The sequence below is a fragment of the Diceros bicornis genome, chromosome 7 (assembly GCF_020826845.1).
Source record: "Diceros bicornis minor isolate mBicDic1 chromosome 7, mDicBic1.mat.cur, whole genome shotgun sequence".
Taxonomy (NCBI): domain Eukaryota; kingdom Metazoa; phylum Chordata; class Mammalia; order Perissodactyla; family Rhinocerotidae; genus Diceros; species Diceros bicornis.
Window position 1 is genome coordinate 64607981 of NC_080746.1, and position 22327 is coordinate 64630307.

At 47.3% G+C, this 22327-nt stretch overlaps 1 protein-coding gene across 1 annotated transcript in view; it reads left to right on the forward strand.

The window, feature by feature from the left end:
* The window catches only part of DNHD1 (dynein heavy chain domain 1), a 68888-nt gene that overhangs the window by 44687 nt on the left and 1874 nt on the right, over nucleotides 1–22327 (forward strand). Inside the window, 19 exon segments of the mRNA XM_058545840.1 lie at nucleotides 128–305; nucleotides 475–667; nucleotides 907–1195; nucleotides 5953–7558; nucleotides 7740–7948; nucleotides 8150–8354; nucleotides 8427–8529; nucleotides 12067–12216; nucleotides 12475–12657; nucleotides 12801–13232; nucleotides 13438–13909; nucleotides 18230–18508; nucleotides 18752–18904; nucleotides 19066–19244; nucleotides 19376–20341; nucleotides 20508–20694; nucleotides 20900–21022; nucleotides 21108–21309; nucleotides 22102–22193. Of these exon segments, the coding sequence (XP_058401823.1) occupies nucleotides 128–305; nucleotides 475–667; nucleotides 907–1195; nucleotides 5953–7558; nucleotides 7740–7948; nucleotides 8150–8354; nucleotides 8427–8529; nucleotides 12067–12216; nucleotides 12475–12657; nucleotides 12801–13232; nucleotides 13438–13909; nucleotides 18230–18508; nucleotides 18752–18904; nucleotides 19066–19244; nucleotides 19376–20341; nucleotides 20508–20694; nucleotides 20900–21022; nucleotides 21108–21309; nucleotides 22102–22193 (6201 nt within the window).

A 22327-nucleotide genomic window follows, 5' to 3' on the forward strand; every position in this document is an offset into this window, starting at 1 on the left:
AGGAGTGTGGGTTCTTGGGTGGGTTTGTGCCTGGGGACTGAAAGTGATAGAGCCAACCTCCACTCTCCTCCCCTACCCCCCGATTTTTCCTATGGGGCTCCTATTTTGGCCACGGTGACCTTTGCAGAGGACCTCAGCTCTAGTGATCCTATGGCCCAAAGCTTCAAATCCTCAAAAAGCAGCTCTCTGAACCGGTCCCGGATTGACAGCGATGATGTGCCTAATAAGCGCAGGGAACACCTGCTGGCTGTCAGCAGCTTTCTCTTTGCCTTGATCTGGGGCTTTGGAGCCCACCTTCCTTCCAGGTATCTACAGGGGTGGAGTGTGGGGGTTGCAGAGGGCTGAGATGGACTGACCCAAGGGAGTCAAAACCCAGGTGACAACACTGTCAGGGGAGGGTGGAGTGTGTGAGGGTGTCACAAATGGAACTGTTATAACTGTCTGACACTTTTGCCTGTGTATCCATCTGAGCAGGCTCTGGCCCCTCTTTGACACCTTCATAAGGGATTCTATTAGTTGCCTCTGCAACTACCCTGAGCCACCACCCTCAGCCTTGGTGTTCGATCTACATGTATGCCCTGAAAACGGGACACTGGTCCCTTTCACTGGTCAATACCTGGGGAGCCGCGTCAAGGGCATTCCAGGCACCTTCAACCCTTCTCCCCAGGTGAGAGGACAGTAGAGCAGTGGCTGGGCTTGGGGCTCAAGGAGACGTCCTGGAGGAGTCCATGTTCTAGGCTCAGCTGAGGCCTACCTGCTCCCATTCTTTGATATGTTTTCACAATGGCAGGAATACATGAAGAGTTCTGCAAGTACAGCTTTAAGACAGACCCCTAGACCTTTACTTTCAGCTAGATTACTGTCCTAACTGGAGCTGCCACAGTAAGCCCTGCTCCTCTCCTGCAGACCGAACGGCTCTTGTATGTGGTGGACCTGCTTCTGTCAGAGGGACACCCAGTGCTGCTGGCTGGAGAAGCAGCAACAGGGAAGTCAACCTTTGTGGAGGTGCTAGTGGAGCCACATCACCCATACATGTACAGCCCCATCCACCCTGCCTTCAGTACCAACCACCTTCGCCTTCTACTGAGCAGAGGGGTCCAGGGCCAAGCACAAGCCAGTCTGTGGCCCGGGCGGCACCTGGATTCTAAAGGCTCCCTCCTCTTCCTCCTGGAGGATTTGCACCTGGCCGCTTCTGGTGAGGAGCTGGGAGGAGGGAAGAAAGAAGTCACTATCATCTCTTGAGACTGTAAAATCCCTATCAATATTCATTGACTCTCAAATATACACCTATAGACCAAACTTCAGTGTTCCATTCTTAATATCGTCTCATTCTACATATGCTCCCTGAACAATCTTAGCCCTCTCATGGCCTCATCCACCATCTCTATGCTTTGACTGCTAAATCTTTATCTCCAACCCAGGCTTCTCTTTTAAGCACCAGAACTGTTTTTCCAACTACCTACTGTATTTCTCTACCTTGTTGTCACATTGACACCTCAGATGCAACCCTGAACTCATCCTCTTCCCCCCAAAACCTGCTACTATCCACTTAGTAACTGGTACCACCATCCATCCAGTCACTTAAGCCAGAAATCTTGTTGACATCTTCTCTCTCACCGATGTCCAGTCACTATGCCTCTCAATTATACCTTCTAAATATCTCTCGAATCTCTCCACTTATTTTCATTTCACTTTCCCTGGTTCAGACAGTCATTACGTGGAACTTTGGCAAAAGCATTTGCCAAAGTGTGATGCTTTCTTCTGTAACCTCTTACACTCTGTGCTCTAACTGGACTCAACTATGTACGGGCATCCAATAAGTCAGGCTTCCTCTAGCCTCTGGGATTGCTGTCCTCTCTGCCTTCTGTCCTCTATTTATCTGGCTAAGTCCTACTTATTCTTTACAAGTAATCTCAGGCAATATCTCCTCCAGGAAGCCTGAGCCTCCTGGAGGAGAAGCCAGGCTAGGTTAGATACTCATCCCATGCTCTGTACAAAAATCTGTGACAACCATGGTTTTGATTGTGTGTTTGCTTGTCTGCCCTTCCATCACACTCTGAGCTTCATGAGAACAGAGATTTGTCTCATTTGTTTTGATAGACTCAACAGGAGGTAAGTGCCCAGTAACAGTTCGTAGAAGAAAAGATAAGAAAGGAAAGGGGAGAAATTGTGATGAAAGTGTGGGATATTGAATTTTAAAGTTTCTAAAATGCTGTGCCTCCAGATAATGTCAGGTTCAGAATACGGCCATTGGACCAGCCAGAAATGAAGTATAGGTACAGGTTATTGGAGTCAAGGAAGTCAATGGGCTAAAGCCCATAATTTCAGTTAGACACTGAAATCCCTTATGAGATGTAGAAAATTTGAACCAGGTAGTGTAAGTACTTAATAGTAGTAGTACAATTTATTGAGCACTACGTGCTACATGCCTTATCTATGTCATCTTTAGTGTTCATAGAATCCTAGTAACATGGAGATTTGTTATGATTATTTTAAAGATGAAGAAACTGAGAGATTTTATAACATGCCGAAGACACTCTAGCCAGTAAGTGTCCAAACCAAGATTAAAATTCAAGTCTGTTTGCTCCAAAACTTGTAATTTTTTCTAACTACATTATTTGGCCTTCTCAGTGAATTTGCACAAATAATCAGGATGTCAGTAGATAATAGAAAGGGTGAATTCAGATCTGTGAACGGCAACTGAGAAGAGATTTCAACAGGAAGGTTGAAAACATTGCAAGCAATGTTGTAGAGTGAAGTATATTATAGCTGGCAGTGTAAAAGTTGTCACTGAATGATAGTCACCAAAACATCCAGCATAAAATAAAAAATTAATAGACATACAATACAAAAAACTGTGACCCACTGTTAAGAGAAAATAGTCAATAAAAACTGACCCTGAGATGGTCTAGAAGTTAAATTTAGCAGACAAATACTTTACAGCAGCTATTATAAAAGTATTCAAGTACTTAAAGGAAAATATGATCTTAATGAGTGAATATATGGGTAATCTCAGCAAAAGAATGTAAACTACTAAAAATAACTGAAGGGAAATTTTAGAACTGAAAAATACAATAACTGAAATGAAAAATTCACTTCATGGCTTAATAGAAGATTCAAGATGGCAAAAGAAAGAGTCAGTGAACCCTGAAGAAAGAAAAATATTAGATATGAATAGAGGTTCAATCTAACATGTATATAATTGGAGTTCCAGCAGAAAAGAAGAGTGAGAACAGGGCAGAAAAACTCTTTGAGGAAATATTTGACCAAACTCTTTGACTAAAAATTTCCCAAATTTCTTAGAAAATATTGACTTTCAGATATAGAAAGCTCAGTTATTACCAAGTAAAATATTAAAAAGAAAACCACACCTAGGCACATCATAGTCAAACTTCTGAAAATCAAAGAAAGAAAAACTTTGAAAGTGATTAGAGAAAAAGTAAGACACATTATGTGTAGATGAACAACATTGAGAATAATGGTTAACTTCTCATCAGAAACAACAGAGTCCAGAGGATAGTGGAACAACATCTTTAAAGTAAGAAAAGGCAAAAAAAGAACCAAAATTTGTCATCTCATAATTCTCCATCCAGTAAAGATAGCCTTCATAAATGAGGAGGAAACAAAGGTATTTCAGATACTTGAAAGCTGAGAAAGTTCACTGCAGCTAGAATTGCACTACAATAACTGCTAAAAGATGTTCTTCAGGCAGAAGGGAAATAATATCATATGGAAACTCAGATCTATGGAAAAGAATGAAGACTATCAGAAATGGTAAATATGTGAGTATCTTTACAAAAATATCTTTTTCATTTCTTAATTTCCTTAAAATACAGCTGGTAGTTTAAAACAAAAATAATAACGTTGTCAGATGGAGTTGCTAATGTAGGTAGAAGTAAGAAAGAAATTGGAACAATAGTAAAAGGATAGGATGGGGAGCAACGGGTAAAAGGAATTATACTGTTGTAAGGTTCTTATGTTTGTGAAATGTGAAACAGGAAGTTGGAAAGGTCAAGTGTGAAGTATGAAGTATAAAATATTACTTCTAAGTATTGATAAGTTAAGGAGGCATATTGTTAGCCCTAGAAAAATCACTTAACAAAGAGTATAGCTAAAAAGTCAATAAAGGAAACACAATGGGATAAAAATATTTAAGTTATGTAAAAGAAAGCAGGAAATAAGCTTACAACAGAGGAGTAAACAATAGAAGAGACAAATAGAAGACAAATAACAATATATGCACTTTTTAAACCAACCCTATCAATAATTACATTAAATGTAAATGGACTAAGCAGTCCATATAAAAGGCCAACATTATCAGACTAGGTGATAAAGTAAAGCTACAACTCTACAACTATGATACACAACTATGTACTGGGGCTTTGAAGAGAAAAAAGAAAAAGAGGAAGATTGGCAGCAGATATTAGCACAGGGCCAATCTTCCTCACAAACAAAACAAAACAAAACAAAAAACAAAAACATATGAAAATCTGTGGCATGTAGCTAAAGCAGTGCTTAGAGAGAAGTTTACAGCTTTAAATGCCTATATCAGAAAAGAAGAAAGGTTTAGAATCAGTGATCTAAATTTTCAGCTTAAGAATCTAGAAAGTGCTGGCCTGGTGGCGTAGTCTTTAAGTTGGCGTGCTCCGCTTCGGCGGCCCAGGGAGTTTGTGGGTTTGGATCCTGGGCGCGGATCTACACACTGCTCATCAAGCTATGCAGAGGCGATGTCCCACATACAAAGTAGAGGAAGATTGGCACAGATGTTAGCTCAGCGACAATCTTCCTCAAGCAAAAAGAGGAAGATTGCAATAGATTTTAGCTCAGGGCCAATCTTCCTCAGCAAAAAAAAAAAAAAGAATCTAGAAAAAGAAGAGCAAGTTAAACCCAAAGTAATTAGAAGGAAATAAATAATAAAAATCAGAGCAGAAATAATGAAGTAGAAAAACACAAAAACAGTAAAAAATAACAAAGCCAAAATTTAGTTCTTTGAAAAAAGATGAATAAAATTAATCCCCAAGTTACACAAATCAAGAAATGAAAAGAGAAAACATAAATTATCAATATCAGGAATGAAAGAAATTTTATCTTAAAGATGTTAAAAAGGATAACAAGGGAACATTGTGAAAAACTTTGCTAGTACATTTGGTAACTTAGATGAAATGGACAGATACCTTGAAAAACACAACTTATTAAAACCTGACTCAAGAAGAAAAACAATAGAAAATGAATAGCCCTATATATCTATTAAAAACTTGAATTCATAATAATAAACATTCCCAGTCCCAGATGGTTACACAGTTGAAGTATATCCAATATTTAAGAAAAAATTGAAACTTACACTTTTTCAGAAAATGGAGTAAACACTTCCCGACTCATTTTATGAGGCCACCATAACCTTAACAACAAGCCCTGAAAAGACATTTCAAGAAAAGAAATTATAGATCATTTTCTTTCATTAATATAAATGCAAAAATAAATCCTCAATGAAGTATTAAATAAAATTCAGCAACATATAAAAGAACAATACATTATCATCAAATGGAGTATATCCCAGGAATGGAAAGTTGACTCAACATTCAAAAATCCATCAGTGTAACTCAAAACATTAACAGAATAAAGAAGAAAAAGTGTAAGATCACCTCAATAGATAAAGAAAAAGCATTTGATAAAATTCAACACTATTCATGGTAACTCTCAGCTACCTAGGAATAGAAAGAATGAAGGACATCTATTAAAACCTACAGCTAATTACATACTTAATGGTGAAATATTGAACACTTTTTCCCTAAGATCAGTCACTAGGCAAGAATGTCCACTCTCACTGCTTCTATTCAGTATTGCACCAGAGACAATACTGATGCAATATTAGTAGGCAGGGATAGGAGGCACATGGTGACACTGTTATGTGGACTCACACATGTCCTCACTGTTATACTTCATGTCCCACAGACCCAGAGAAGAGCTGTCAGCCGGTGTTGGAGACTCTGCGCCAGGCCATAGATGGCACCATGTATGCCCACAGCACCTTGGAACTGCAGACGCTGCAGCCTATAGTCAACTTCCTTGCCACTGCCACGGTGCCAGGCTTCTGCGAGCGCCCACTGTGCCCACGCCTCTTTCGACTCTTCACAGTGCTGGCGCTGGGCAGCATGACCCAGGCCATGCTGCTGAGCAGGCACACACCTAGCATCCAGGCCTGGCTTGAGCGCTTCCCCTCTGTGGAGCGGGAAGGGGTTCTAGCAAGAGCCCTGGTCTGGGCCTCAGTGGAGGCCTGGGAGGCTGTGGGCAACTGCTTTATGCCTTCACCTCTCCACCCACACTACCGCTTCTCCCTGCACTCTGTGAGCCAGCTACTGGGCAGCCTTCAGCTACTGCCAACCAGAATGGGCTCCCGAGGTTTTCTGTACTGTCCCAACCACCGGGAGCACTTGCGCCGGGTGTCAGGCTTGCGAGGCACTCACCTGACGATTACGATGGCCATGCGCAACATGGTGCGTCTTTGGTTGCATGAGGCACAGAGAACATTTTGTGACCGACTGGACAGCCCTAGGGAACGCTCTTACTGTGCTAAGCTGCTCCTAGAAGTAGCTCAGAGTGTCTTCTGCTGTGGGCCAGTGCCCCAGAGCCTGGGCAAGGGCTATGAGGGGGAGGAGGAGGAAGAGGAAAGGGTGCCTGAAGTGGAATCTGAAGGGGAGTTGGCCCAGTTGGAGGACTTCAGCAACAGTGGCAGTGAGACAGAGGAGGAGGAGGACCCTTATGGCCTTCAGGTCACCACAGGCTTGCACTACTGTGATTCAAGTCTAGCACCATCCATGCCACCAGTAAAGAAGGAGACCACAGAGAACATGAGTCAGAAGATAAGCCAGGAGAGAGGCACAAGGGCCTCCAGCTACAAATTCCAGCTAAAGAGTTCTAAGAGTTGGTGGCAGAAGACTCCCCAGATGGACCTGGTCTCACCCCTGTTGCTACCAGTGCTACTACTCCATCCCCAGGAAAAGCCCTCAGACCTGGTCTTCAGCCAGGAGCTGATACTGGGGTCCAACTCAGAGAGCCCTAACTTGTACCTGGAACGGCAGTGGGAGAGCCTGGAGGAGCAGCTAGCCACCTCAGCTGCTCAGCTGAAGCTGAGCCCCCACCTTGCCCAGTGCCACTCCATGGCTCAGCATGTGGCCCGCCTGGTCCGGGTGCTGGCCAGGCCCCGGCAGCATAGCCTACTGCTCTCGGGGGCTCTGAGTACTGGGCGCCGTACTGCCATTACTCTGGCAGCTAGCATTTGTCAGGTCCGCCTCTTCCATCTGCCATCTGGGTCAGAGGAGGCCATTCTCCAGTGCCTACAGGATGCCAGCTGGCATGCTGGCATGTTAGGCCAGCCAGTGGCCCTGCTGGTGCCCACGGATGTGGATCTTACTACCCTTCACTGTCTGCTAGCCCTGGCCACTTCAGGCAGTTTCCCTGACCAGTACACAGACGCAGATCTGGACAACATTGAAGAACATCTCCTCAGGGAGAACCTAAGTATCAAGCCGAACATCAAGAAGGAAATGCTGTTGCAGAGGTGAGGCCAAGAACCCTATATAACAGGGGCTGCTCTGCTCTTGCTCCATCCTGGCAAAAAGGCCAAAAAGAAATCTAGGGGTTGCCATGAGGGCTCAGAAGATCAGGGCTAGGGGTCAGAGTTGGGACCAGGGGCAAATAGGGATAAAGGGGAGGACAGTACCTGATCCCCTGGCCCACAGGTTCTACCAGCAAGTATGCAGCCACCTGCACATGTTCTTCCTGATCAGCGATGACCAGGCCCACAAACAGCTGCCCTCCACCCTTTTCCTGAGGCTCCTTCAACTGGCCGTCGCCAGCATTGACCGCTATGAACACTGGGATCAGGATTCCCTGGTCAGAGTGGTCCAGCACTACCTGAAGGGTGCTCAGAGTCCACCCCTTGATGACGGTGAGCCCTTTTTACCTGTCCTCGCCACTCATCTCATCCAGGTTCTAATGAGGATTATTACTTAAGTCAGTCTCTCTCTTTCTAGAACCTAGTGGGCCCCCTTCCCTTTTTCTGCCCTTCTTGTGAGCCAGGAGAGGGTCCTTTTCCCTTCCCATTCCCCTACAAGCTCACAAGTCCAGGCTAAAGTCATACCCATTGCAGACTCCTTGAAGTGCCCAGACCTCCAGGCCTCAATTCCCAGTGTGGCCAAAGCCATGGCTCTCATCCACCTTTCGGCTGCCAGCTACCATGGGCACTTGTGCCCTGAATTGCCACTCGTCACCCCCAAGACCTTCCTAGACTTCCTGGACACCTTTGTGCTGCTACAGGAACAGATGATCCTGCAGATAAAGAGCAAGGCCCAGCGGTGAGTGGCCCCATTCCCTGCACTGTACCTCCTGCTCCCTTGGGTCCACTCACTGGCACATTGTATCTCCAGGATCCAGAATGCCCTGCGGAACCTGAGAATGATAATTGAGCAGCACAACGCCCACACCAACCTGATCTTCAACTTGGAAGAGCAGCTGAAAGCCTCCTGCACGGTAAGAGGGAAAAGATTATGAGGCATGCACAGTAAAGTCAAAGCAGGAGCCCAAAAGGGGACTTTGGAGGAACCAACCAGACCAAACCTTAGTTCTTCTCTCCCGAGAATCCCCTTTCCCCAGGAGATCTCTCTAATCCCTGCTGCCTCCCCCTTTAGAGCTCAGGCTCAAAGTTCCCCATGGCACAGCTCAGACCAGGCTGATTCTTCTGAACACATGAAACCCAAGTGTCTGCTTCTGGTTATCCCTAGTTCCTTGACTGTGAGGTTCAGTATGCCTCCCAAGATCTCTATAGATTTCCACTGGGGATGGGGCAGGGATTACATTCTCACAGTTGCCTCCTCCTCTTATCCCCTTCTCCTGAATTCTCTATCACTGCTAGTTGGCACACCTCTTGTAGCTATCCTCTTTTCCCATAATGCTTTGTCCCTGACCTCTTCCTTCCACCAAAGCACCAAATATGCAAGGCTGTTGCGTACAGTGGGGAAATGTGGATGGATGATGGCAGTAGAGGCAATGTACATTCTAGAACAGAACCAGAAATAGATTTAAATGGTATTCTAGAAATCAGTGTCCTGAATTTCCTCAGTCACTGTCCTCTACAGAGCATTTCCCAATGACCAACTTTTTCTTCTCCTCACATCTCCCCAATATCTGCTCCACAATGTTATTCAGCCACCCACATCTCCTTTAGAGCTCCCCAAATGCAATTCTCATGTAACAAGAGGTTTTTTCCTAGTCCAAACCCTAAATCCTGTTGCTTTCTTATACAGAGCAATTTTCTTCTTTGAATAAATACACCTCTCATATCTAGCTAAAACTGGTGGAAGTGGGGTCATCACACCTTCTATAGTCAAATACTCTCAGTTAAAGGTGTTTTCCCAAAATAAGGAGTTTTTTTCTTTTGTTTTTAATAAGAGGAATTCTGAAATAGCATTTTGTTGTTGTTGTTGTTTTCTTTGTGCTACACAACACTTGAAGGTTCAGGGATAAATAACTACAGAGAGGTGAACTAATGATCAACTCACAAGTGGATAATCTGACTTACTTTCTACTGGGTTTTCAGGCCTTACAATTCCTAATGTCCAGCCTGCCTGTTTTGATGAGTGCCCTTAGGGCTATCACCCGGTGTTGCAAACTCCAGGGGCATGGCTTATGTGTATCCACATACATGGTTTTCATTGTGTTCTGTGTAAATGGTGCTCCCTGGAGTTCCCATCGTACTGGTGCCCTCCTGCTATCCAGCACCAAGGATCGCTAGCTTAGATTAAACCTCAAAACTCAGTTGGGATGCAAAAAAAAAGAAGTTCATAGAAGGACAGGGGTCCCCTCTCCCATGTTTTCCATATTCCAGTTTCTTGTCTTGGGCCCTACCTTGTTTAAGACCAGGAATTGTTGATCTGGTTTAGAGGGGCTATTATATTCTTGATCCCTGGGTCAGTTATATCAGAGCACAACATAAGAAGCCCAAAATCTGGATAAGAGATGTTCATAGTCTTAGAGGCATTCAGTGTCAGAACCCTTGGTCATTCACTCAACAGTCATAGTAGTATGTACTTCTTTCAATGTTCCCCACCCCAGGAAGTGGCACCACCATCTCCTTAGTCATTTCAGCCAAATCTGAGTCATTCTGGATCCCTCCATCTCTTCTCTCTCTCATATTCAATTGGTTCATTTATTCATTATTGTACTCAACAAAAATTAGTTGAACTCCACATTTTTTTGTCCAGGCACCCATTAATATCTGTGTCTATGTCTATGTCTACATCTATGTTTACATCTAGATAGATAGATAGATAGATAGATAGATAGATAGATAGATAGAATCCTTGCCACAACTTTCTGAAGTGGCTGTCCTTTTTCCCATTTTACAGATGAGAAAACTGAGATCAGGTTAGGATGAGGATTAAATGAGATCTTAATATGTAAAGCACTTAAAAGTGCTGGCACATAGTAAGAGCTCAATAATTGTTAGTCCTTATTAGGTTAGATTGCCTCCTAATAAGAAAGATGAGGGGCTGTCCTTGCCTTCATGGGGCCTACTTTACTGGAAGATATAGACTCATCCAGGCAATTACAAAACAGTGTGTTATGACAGAGAAAGTATAGAGTGCTCTGAAGTATCAAAGACTTCCTGGAGAAAGCATAGTGCCACAGTATGTAGCACAGAGCCACATGCAGAACATGGTAGGCGCTCAAAAACATTCCTTCAATATGTAAACAAATGAATGAAGTACACAAAGTTGTTACCTGAGGGTTAGGTAAGATTTGGCATAAAAGGCAGGGGGGAGGAGAAATGTGACAGGCTGGAGTAATAGCATGTGCAAAGGCCCAGAGGCAAGAGAATGTGTGCCACATTGGAGGAACTGAAAGTCAGGAATGGCTGGAGAGTAGAGTGCTGGGAGAGGAAAAAGAGCTGAGGTTGAAAAGATGAGTAGAGACCTCTTGGTCAGGGAGGCATTGTAAAAGAAATTAAAAAGTGGCAGGTATTAAGGGACAGTGATGATGATATTTGGTTTTTAGAAAACCAACCAGGCTGCAGCATGGAAAATGGACTAGAGGAGGAAGAATAAGCATGGAAGCCAAGACGCCAGTTAGGAAGCCAGTGCAGAAGGTCAGGGTGAGAGCATGGGCATGAGTGATGGGTGTGGGGTGGGAGTAGACAAGAGAGACACTTAGGAAGGAGAATTGAAAGGCCTTGAAGATGAGTAGCGTTTGGGGAAATAGAAGAGATGGAGTCAGGGTCACAATTAGGTTTCTTCCTTGGGAAACTTGGGTGTATTTTGCCACAGTTCTCTGAGAAAAAGACCACCAAGGAGATGAGTAAGATTGCGAGAGATCTGAGGAGGCACAGCCAATATGTTTATTTTTGGACACGTGAAGTCTGAGGGCCTGCGAGATGTCGAGGAGATTCCCACTAAGCAGATGGGTACATGGGTGTCAGGCCTGGGAGAGAATCTGGCTGGAGAGAGAGATTTGGGTGTTGTTAGAAAATAAGTGGTAATTAAAGCCATGAGATTAGAGAGGGCGCCTAGAAGTATAGAGTGAGAAAAGAAGGGGCCTGTAAAAACTGCTGAGGAATATTTAAGGGATGGCAGAGGAAGAGACTGAGAAAGAGCAGCCACAGAAGTTGGAGAAAGCCCAAGGAGAACACGCTGTCGGGGAAGTCAAGGGAGGAGAATGTTTCAAGGAGGGAAGTGTCTTCTCTGATAACTGCTGCTAATAGGTCAGGTAAGATAAAGAGTGCAGCATAATGGTTCAGCACATAGGCTTTGGATTCAGACTGCCTGGGCCTGTAGGGCAGGTCGGGAGAAGCAACCACCACTTGGAGCTGCATTACTAGATGTATAACTCACAGACTGGTAAGTAACAGTTCCAGAGCTCAGTCTGTATCTGTGGCCTATTTAGAGTACAACTTGGTCACCCTGACTATCAAGTGAGGAGTGTGCAGGAGTCCCACGCCCATGGGGTCTTCCCTTGGGGCCTTCCCACCTGGCCCCGGATCTGGAGCTGCAGAGCTTGGATCTCTGTTCACAGAGCCTCAGCACACTGCATCAGCAGCTAGATCAAAGCAAGCTCCTGTACAAGCGGCAGCTGGCAGAGTGTCGGCAGCAGGAGAACCTCATTGAGAACCTGATCAAGCAGCAAGATGCCCTGCGGGCTCAGCGCGAGGCTCTCCTGGAGCAGGTGGGCTCTTCCTGCTGCCTTCCCTGTATTGCTCCTCTCTCTCGAGGGGCCAAACGCTCATAGGATGCCCAGAGGAGAGGACTTGTCATGGAGGGTGACTTGTCATGGAGTCTCCTGGGGGAGGGGCAAAGGTAATAGGATGGCTTGAGGAGTAGTCCTTCATGGGGACTCGTAGGAGGAGATGATCCTTCATGGCAACACCTTGAAGAAAGAGGACATTTCAGGAGCTCACTTCAAGAATGCATCTCTCTGATTTAGATGAGCAACGCATTTCTGGGGCCCCTGAGCCAGCTGCAGGTGGCTGACTTTGAGGAGATACGAAGCTATCGAGCACCACCAGAATCTGTGGTCCGGGTGACTGATGCTCTGTGTGACCTGTTCCACCGTGAAACAGGCTGGGCCAGTGCCAAGCAGCTGTTATGCAGTGAGGATTTTTATCAGGTAGGTAGTGTGGAGCACAGTGGAGGAGGAGAGGGGAGGCATGGAGGGAGACTTGGTGGGGCTCGGCTGAGGGGGCAAGGCTCAGCGCCTCTGTGTTTCCACCCTGACCCCCCGCCCCCGCCACCGAATACACACTCTCCCAGGAGCTGGTGTTCTTCCCCAAGGAGAAGATGACAGACTCAGAGCTGATAAAGTTAAACCTAGCTCTCAGGGCTCCAGGTATGAGCAATGCAGCCTTGCAGGCAGTAAGCATACCTGCAGCAAGCCTGGCAGCCTGGCTCTGGGCTGTTCTGTGTTACGGGCTGGCACAGCGCCGAGGACTGCCCACGGGCCAGCTGCTGCGGCACGTAGAGGCGACACTGGCTCGGGAGCAGGCCCGCCTGGGCCATTACCAGTTCCAGGCCCAGGAGATCCTAGAGCACAATTTGGCCCTGACCAAGAAGCTGCAAGACGCCCAGGCTTCCCGCAGCCGTGTGGTCGAGAATCTCAGTCGGGCTCAGTCTGGCCAGTACTGCAAATGGCCCGTGAAGGCTGCACTGCTCACACCCATGCATTCCTGGACTACAGAGCTCCAGGTAACCAGCCCCTCCCAGATTTCCCCCCCCCACAAAGTTCATTTCTGCACCACTGCCCCCACTCTTCTGCTCCTCCCTGTGCCCTCACTGCCTCCTTCTGTCCCACTCGGCCCTCCTTACCCTGCCTTGCTCCCTCTCTGCCAGACCCTCTGCCTATACCCTCCTCACTGGCCTACACACCCTCTGATCTTCCCTTCCACACCAGAAGTTGAAGGGGCACTGCACAACTGTGTTCGGAGATGCCCTCCTATGTTCAGCTGCTGTCATCTACCTGGGTCCCTTCCCACCATTGCGGCGCCAGGAGCTACTGGACAAGTGGCTGGCTCTGTGTAGAGGCTTCCAGGAGACCCTGGGCCCAGATGATGTGGCACAGGCACTGAAGCAGAAGCAGAAATCTGTCATCATGCCAGTGAAGAACCCTCTGCTCTCCACACGCTCCCCCTTCAGCCTTCTGTCCTTGCTGAGCTCTGAATCCGAACAGTTCCAGTGGGACCGAGACCTGAAGCCCCAGGCAAAGTCAGCCCGCCTGGCAGGCCTGCTTCTGCGAAGTCGCACCCACTACTTCAGTTGCCGTTGGCCTCTGCTGCTTGACCCCAGCAACCAGGCCCTCATCTGGCTGAACCCACTGCCTCTGGAAGAGATCAGATGCTTGGCCCCAGGTCCCGCTGAGGGCAGAGGTAAAACCAGGGATAATAAACACAGTGCTTCTCAGGTGTCTGAACTGCCCAACACTCTCAGCCACTTGTGATCTTCCCTTTCATAATGAAGACACTAAATTTTTGTGGCCAGGGTATCCCAGGTTTCACCAGCCTACATGGTATTAATAAATTAGGTCACATTTATATTTTTTGGCCCGTATTGTAATCATTCTGAATCTATATGGCTGACCAGTCCACAATCTTCCACTTCTCTGGTCTGCTCAGCACTTTTGGAAGCTTGACCTACAACTCAGAGCTTTACTACCGAAATTTATCCCATGTATAGGAATTTTGGGGGAAATATTTCTATTGGCTCTGCTTGAATCAGGGACCCATCAGAGTGGAGTGTTGGAAGGAGCGTTTCCTAGGGGAAGGAAGCAAGGGTATTTATTTCCCAGAAGAAGGGGTTGCATTGGTGAGAATAATAGACATCTGCAATGGAAGATGTGTAATAAAGTGATCTGTAACATGGGCTCTATAATCAGACTGTCTGGGTCAAATATCTATCCTTTACTACCTGTGTGACCTTAGGCAAGGTACTTAATCTCTCTAAGCCTAAATTTATTTGCCAATAAAATGAGGGTCTTAATTATACCTGTCCCATAATGTGTTGTGAGTATTAAGTAAGATAATTCATGTAAAAGGGGTTCATACAGTGCCTAATATATAATAAGTTCTCAAAAATGTTAGTCATTATTACTACTAATATATTATTGCTACTGTTATTACAGTCCATCCCTTGCCCGTCCAGCATAACTTTCCATTGTGCCCATCCACCATTACAAGAATGCCCATTATACAACTACCACATGTGTAACTAAAAATGAATTCCCCCCTCTCTAATAAGAGACACCTCGAAGAAATACCTGGGGGCTGGCCCAGTGGTGCAGTGGTCGGGTCCACGCATTCTGCTTTGGTGGCCCAGGGTTCAACAGGTCAGATCCTGGGCGCAGACCTAGTTACTGCTTATCAAGCCATGCTGAGGCGGCGTCCCACATAAAAGAACTAGAAGGACCTATAACTAGGATATACAACTATGTACTGGGGCCTTTCGGGAGAAAAAAGAAAAAAAGAGGAAGAGTGGCAACAGATGTTAGCTCAGGGCCAATCTTCCTCGAAAAAAAAAAAAGCTAAAAAAAAAAAAAGAAACATCTAGCTGCTTCATCCAATTCTGAGTCCAGGAACTCTGAATGATGTTCATTGTTCTTGATCAGATCTGGATGTGGCTCTTTGTGATTCCATAACCTATGATAGATAACATGCTAAATCTCACCATACCAAGACACCTGATATGCAAAGTGAAGCAAAATCAAATCAAAATAACTACAATAAACTTTCTGTTTAGAAACTGGGAAAGGGTAAGAAACATATGCTGTGTATATGTGTCATATAATGCCAGACAGAGATAGTAAGGCAAATGATCAGCATCACTTCACCAGCTGTCAAGTGAGTTCTTGGACAGCTAGTTCAGCTGCCCTGGGTTCCTATGAAAAGTATAATTTTCCTTGTCCTCCCTCCCCAGGGCTAAAAGGAAAGCTGGGCAAGAGTCCCCTGGTGTAGCTGTTTTTACTTAAATGTCCACTTCCTATTGGAACGGGTATGGAAGCTTAGGATTTGCCTTAAAATTAAGCAAATACAGACCACTTGTTACCAGACATGGGATTTTTTGCCTAATCTCCTTAAATCTCTCATCTTTTCCTGCAGATTTCATTTGTAAGGACTCTATTAGCTATTAACCAATGCCAGAAATCTTGGTACATTCTCATTCTTAATCTAAACCCTACCTTTCGGCTTTTGTCTCTTAACATTGGTTCTGGGGTCTCCACCAATTCCACTAAGCCCTAGTGTAATTGTTATCCAGCTAAACCTCAGCCTTCTCCTCCAAGCTTTAGTAAGAAAGAAAATAGTCTGAGTGGTGGGCTTAGGCTAATCGGTCATGGAATGTAGCCCCTCTTACTTTGGGCTCTATCCAGGTCAAAAGCAGGGAGGGAGACCATCATCTTTGTCAAGCAGAGATGCATAGAGAGAAGTACGTGGAATGGATTTGGAGAATTAGGCTTGCCTGATTTTCCATGCTCCTCCAAGAGCCCGTAATTTCCTATTCCATGAGGTAGAGAATCGTTTTTACCAAGCAGCAAAGTGCATGAGTATCTGATCATTTGTGGTCTGAAATTGCTTGATATGAGCAGAAAGGAATTCCCTTAAAGTTTTTTCTGGAGGTTGTTTCTCTCATCTAAATAGAGAAGTAGCCAGCACGCTCCAGTATCTTCTACTAAATCCACTAAAGGTCAGTGAGCACATGGGCCAAGTCCCATGAGATAAGCCAACTTTTTACCCACCACAGAGCCTGGCCACCTTCCCAGTAGGGAAAAGAAAAATCCTCATTGCCCCCCAGCTCGCTGAATCAGTTAGGAATGCTCTCACTAACAGTAACAAAAACCCAATTTATGGCTTAAACAAATAGAGATTTATTTATCTCACATTATAAGAAGTACTGAGATAAGCGAGTCAGGGCTTCAGTGTTGCTTTCAAGCATCCAGATTCTTCTATCTTTCTGGTCTACAATTCTTAGCATGCTGGCTTATATTGTAGTGGGTTGAATGGTGGCCCCCAAAAAGACATGTCCACATCCTAACCCCTGGAACCTATGAATGTGACCTTATTTGGAAAAAGAGTCTTTGCAGATGTAATTAAGTTAAGGACCTTGAAATGAGATCACCCTAGATTATCTAGGTTGGCCCTAAATCCAATGACAAGTGTCCTTGTAAGAGACAGAAGAGAAGGCATACGTATACAGAGGGAAGGCCACGTGGAGATGGAGACAGATATTGGAGTTACGTAGCCGCAAGCCAAGGAACTCCTGGAACCACCAGAAGCTGGAGGAGGCAAGGAAGGAGTCTCTCTTAAAGCCTTCAGAGGGAGTGCAGCCTTGCCAACACCTTGCTTTTGGACTTCAAGTCTCCAGAACTATGATGGAATGAGTTTCTGTTGTTTTAAGCTACCATATTTGTGGTAATTTGTTATCAAATTGGCTGCTGTCCCTCCAGGCATCATGTCAGGGTTGCTGCTGTCCATTTCTGTCCCTTTTGTCAGGAAAACAAAAGCTCTCCAGAAGTCTGAATAGCCAAATGTGGTAGGAAGAATTTTGGCCCCCATGACCTTTGTCTTCTGCTGTTACTCCCTTAGTTTTGAAGTGTTCCATGACAAGAGAGACTTTGCAGATGTAATTAAGTTTACTAATCAGTTGACCTTAAGAGAGAGAGATTATCTGGGTGGGCCCAATGTAATCATGTGTGCCCTTCAAAGAAGAAAGGAAGAAAGAAGAGGCGGTCAGAAAGATTTGAAACACAAGGATTCAATGAATCTTGTTGGCTGGAAGATGGAGTGCTCTCTAGGGAAAGTGTGAGAAGGAAATAAATGCTGTCAAAACCCAGTAAGCCTGGAAGAGGACCCAAGTCCCAGATGACACAGTTGGAGCCCAGCTGAGGCCTTGATGTCAGCCCAGAGTAACCCTGAACAGAGCATCCAGTCATGCTATGTGAGCTTCTGACTTACCCAGATGTGAGATAATAAATGGGTGTTGTTCTAAGTTGCTAAGTTTGTGGCGATTTGTTAAGCAGTAGAAAGTGAATACACCAAACTGTGGACCTGGCAGCCTCCACTTGCCCACTTCTTAAATGCTTAATACTTTAAAAAATTCTTAAATTTCTTAATGCTTAAAAAAAAAAAAGTATTTATCTTTTTTAGTTCTTGCAGTAGAGGAGGCAAAGGAGAAGGGGGTTGGGGATGGCTGTTGGTTAGCCAACCACCTGTGTCCACCACACCACTCATGACTTAGCTAATTCCACAGTTTATGGCCTTTCACTTACAAGTCACTACTTCCAGGCACCATTTCTATATTAGTGACGACTCTTTTAGTTGTTAGTGACAGAATTAGCTTAGGCAAAAAAGGGAAATGTGCTGACTCTTCTAACCAACCGGCAGAAATGGAGCTGATTTCAGGGATGACTAGAACCCCTGCCTAGAATTTTAGAGTAATAATAATGATGGTTAACATTTATGGAGTGCTTAGTAGGTGCCAGCTGGGTGCTGTCCTCTTCACACTAACGCTATGAGGTAGTCGCTAATGTCAACCCCATTCTGCTGATAAGGAAGTTGAGTCATAGAGAGCTTAAGCAACTTTCCTAAGGTGTCTTCCTGTGGACCTTCCCTCATGAGATGGAGCCCTTGGTTGAACGGTGCTCCCTCGGAGCCTGATTCCTCCCCTGAGAAGAGCTCCTCTGCATCTTTCTGCCACAGGGAAGGGCTTCATGAGAAATCAAGAAAAAGAGTGTAAACAGGAGGACATGGAAGAAGATGATGATAGTGAAGAGACTGATAAGGCTGAGGAGAAGACAAATGAGGAGAACGCAGAGGAAAGGGGAAATGAGGAGAAGGAAGAGGAGAAGGAGGAGGAGACGAAGAGGCAGGAGTCGAGGCCAGCCTCTGAGGCTCAGTCTCCATCCCTCCCCTTCCTTAGCGTGCTCTCAGGTGCTGACCCAGAGCTGGGTCCTCAGCTCTGCCAGGCAGCTGCCAGTGGTGAGAACTAGTGCCCGCCCACCATGTCCCTCTTCTGTCCTGCCCCTACTCTGGGGCTCCAGAGGCCTCTCACACCCAGTCTGACCTCAGCTCCCACCTTCATCCTGGGCACTGACTCTGTGGAAGAGCCTTGAAGGAACCCTCCTATCAGCCGGGGTGGGTAGCTGGTCAGAGCCAGATTTTGTGCCTGGTGGCATAGGCGCTGGCATGGTGGGTAGGGGTGTCCTTGCCTCTCCCTCACAGGCCTGCCCGTTCTACTGACCAACGTGGAGCTGGGCCTAGCATGCCCGGAACTGCAATGGTTACTACAGCGGGAGCAGCTGAGCCCACCCCAGGTGCAGCCTGGCTTCTGTCTCTATCTGAGCACTACCCTGCCCCTCAGTGCCTTGGGAAAAGGTGAGGCCCAGTGGGTAAGTTGCCAGCACAGCTTTGTGGACACACTAGGCCCCCCGCTTCACTCAGTAGGGAAGCCATAGTAGGGAGCCACACTCCCTGCACACCTCACCCCCTGGCGCCGCCAAGGGGAAGGGGTTAAGTGTCTCCCATGTGACCCCAAGTGCTAGGCTGTGAACTGCTGAAGGGGCTGAATGTGCTGGATCTGGGCCTGAACCTGGAACTCCTAGAAGAACAGATGCTGCATGAAATCCTGTGCATAGAGTGTCCTGAGCTCGAGAGCCGCTGGCAGGACCTAAAGATCAGAGCCCTGGACACCTGCGAAGATGTGGAGGCTGTTGAGGTGCTTGCGGGCCCAGTCTATGGGTTGGGATGAGCTTGGGAGGGGCCCAGGAATGGGGATGGAGATGAGCGTAGATGATTGGGGACTGTGTGGGAAAGGGCCAGATCCATGCAACAAGTGACTGTGTACAGGAGCGGCTGCTGACGATGCTGCTGTTCCAGAACCCACAGCATCAGAAACCAGCCAAGTTCCTGAGGGATATGGTGAGGGCCCAGGCAGAGCTATGTCGGCTGCGTGCCCATTGCGAGGAGCTAGAAGACCTGAAGCTGCAGGAGGTGGTATTGTGGGCACCCTATCGGCAAGTGGTCTGGCATGGAATGGCCATTATAAAGGCCCTTAGCCCACTGCAGAACCTGCTGCCACTTTTCCATATGAGCTCAGAGAATTGGCTGGCAGCCACCAAGCAGGCTCTGAATAGCATGAAGCAGTGTGAGATTCATCAGAGGGAGGACCTGCCCAGCCATCTGCTGCAGCTGAGAACACACCTGACCCGCCAGCTACTGGGCAGCACCGTGGCTACACTGGGCCTGACCCAAGTACCCTTGGTGGGTGCCTTGGGTGCTTTGGCTCTGCTGCGAGTGGCAAGAAAGGCACCAGAGCTGGAGAGGCTGGCACTTTGGCCTGGACTGGCAGCCTCTCCCAGCACAGGCTATAGCAAGCCAGACCCAGGTGTGGCTCGACCAGCCTGGCTGGGGCTGAGGGCCTGGCATGAATGTGGGATGTTAGAGCTGCTGCCCCCATTTGCTGGGCTGCGTGAGTCCCTGGCAGGCCACTCCAGTGTTTGGCAGGCTTATCTGTCACTGTCATCCACAGTGCTGGGTCCTGCACCTGGGCCTGGGCCTGATCCACTCAGCCTCCTCCAGAAGCTGATCCTGTGGCGTGTGCTGCGACCTGAGTGCCTAGCAGGTGCTCTGGCAGATGTCACCACCAGCCTCCTGGGCCGGCCCCTGGAGGAAAACCTGGATGCCTCCACCATACCCTTTGAACACAGTCAGGCTACTCAGCCCATGCTGATCTTGTTGCCACCAACTGGTCACCCCACAGCCACCCTGCATCCCCTGACTGTCATCCAGAAACTGGCTGCCAAGCATAAGCAGGTTTGAGCCTAGCCTCTTGGGGGTGTGGGGACCCCCTCCCAGCATTCTCCTGGATCTTTCTGGGTTACTCAGGGACTTTTTGGGTCATTTGAGGCATTACTCTGGGTCCCTTGGGTCACCCTAGGATCACTTTGTGTTACTCTGCCATCTCTCTGTTGGTCCCCAGGGGCAGAGGCATCTGGAGGTGATAGCCCTGGGCTCTGAAGCCTGGGACCCGGTCTCAGTTGTGATCAGCACTCTATGCCAGGCTATGCACAAAGGACACTGGCTGGTGCTGGAGAACTGTCATCTGATGCCTCACTGGCCAAAAGAGCTGCTACAGCCCTTGCTGGGGCTATTGGATGGAGCCAAGGGTGGGTTTGCTGCCTGGGGATGGCTTCTAGGACCCTATCCTACCCTTGGGCCTGAGCTTGAACTCTCAGGCCTCATGGCTGATTCCTAGCTCCAAGTCTGTCCCCTTGTATCTGACTTCTGACCCTCTAGCCTCAAGTCTGATTCCTAGACTTGTGTCTGACCCTTTACCCAGTGATTGATCTCAGCCCCATGTCTGACCCCTAGTGGTCTCCGACCTGGAGTTAGAACTGCTTTTAGCCCAACCTGCAAGCAGGAATGTGGCCACTGTCCACCAAGATTTCCGTCTTTGGCTTATCGTATCTGCAGAGGCTATTGCTTCCTTACCAGGTAAGGAGCTTACCCCATAGGCTCTCAGATTGGAGGGGGGAGAGCGACTGTGCTGTGCTGACTCAGCACTCTCCTTCCTCCCCAGCTGTGCTGATTCAGCACTCCACACCTGTTTTCTGGGACCAGTCCCTGGAGCTGGGCCATGTCTTGATTGACAGCATGGAGCTAGCCCAGCAAGGACTCTACATGCAACCCCCTACCAGGGTGCTGCCTCTGCTCCTCCTGCATGGCCTCCTGCTACACCGGCAGCTCTATGGAATGAAGCTGCAGGCACACAGGGGGCGCTGGTGAGGGACCCACCCATCCTGCTCAGTTACTCAGCAAACACTGAGTATTTTCCACATGCATTCATCCCTGGGGAGCTCCAAAGTGTGAGGGCAAGGGGAAGTCAAGGAAGTCTTCTCCAAGGACTTTGGGATCTCACTTTGAATTGAGTCTTGAAAGCAGAGGCAGATTAGGTGGAGATGAGGCCTTTCTGAGCTGAGGGAACTAAGCTCAGTGAGAGGGAGAAGACTTCAGTGTGGCTGAGGTGGGCATGCTGGGGGTTGAGAGGGGAGAGGTGCAGCTTGTGGTAAAGGGCCTTCAAGACCATGGCAAGGGGCCCTATTTTATCCTGAGGACAGTGGGAAGCCCCCGAAGGGTTTTAAGTAAAAGAAGAAACATGATCCTATTTGTCCATTGGAAAGATCTCTCTGGCTGCAGTGTGCAGGATGGACCAGATGGGTCAGGGCTCCAGGCAAGCAGAACAGTCTTGGGAGGCTCTGGCAGTCTCGAGGGACAAGATCAGGATATGGGTGGTAGGGACCAGGGTAGTCACAGTAGGATAGGAGTAAATACGGGGTGAGGAAGAGGGAGGAGTCAAGGATGGCTCCCAGATTTCTGCCTTGGACAATTGGGTGGCTGGTGTGGGGGAAATGATGATTTCAGTTGAAAGCAAGTTGTATTTGAGGTACCAACTGGCAATGATTAGTGAGCTCTCATGAATCTGGAGCTCAGGAGAGAGGTTTGGGCTGGAGAGAGAGATATGAGAGTCCTCAGCATATAGTTTTGAAACCCTACTTCCTGCTCCTCTCCCCTAGGAGTCAAGTGACCCTGACTCAGGTCCTTCAAATCCAAGAGCAGCTGTGGGCCAGCCTCAGCAACCCCAGCACTGCCATGCAGGAGCTAGCCGGTGAGACCCTTCCTATCCCCCACATATTCACCAGCCCCCAGGAGAGCCCAGAAAGGGGTGGAGGTGGGAATACTACCGGGACATAATTCACAACTTTGCTTTGGGAGGTGGGAAACTGGAGGAGCTGGAATTGA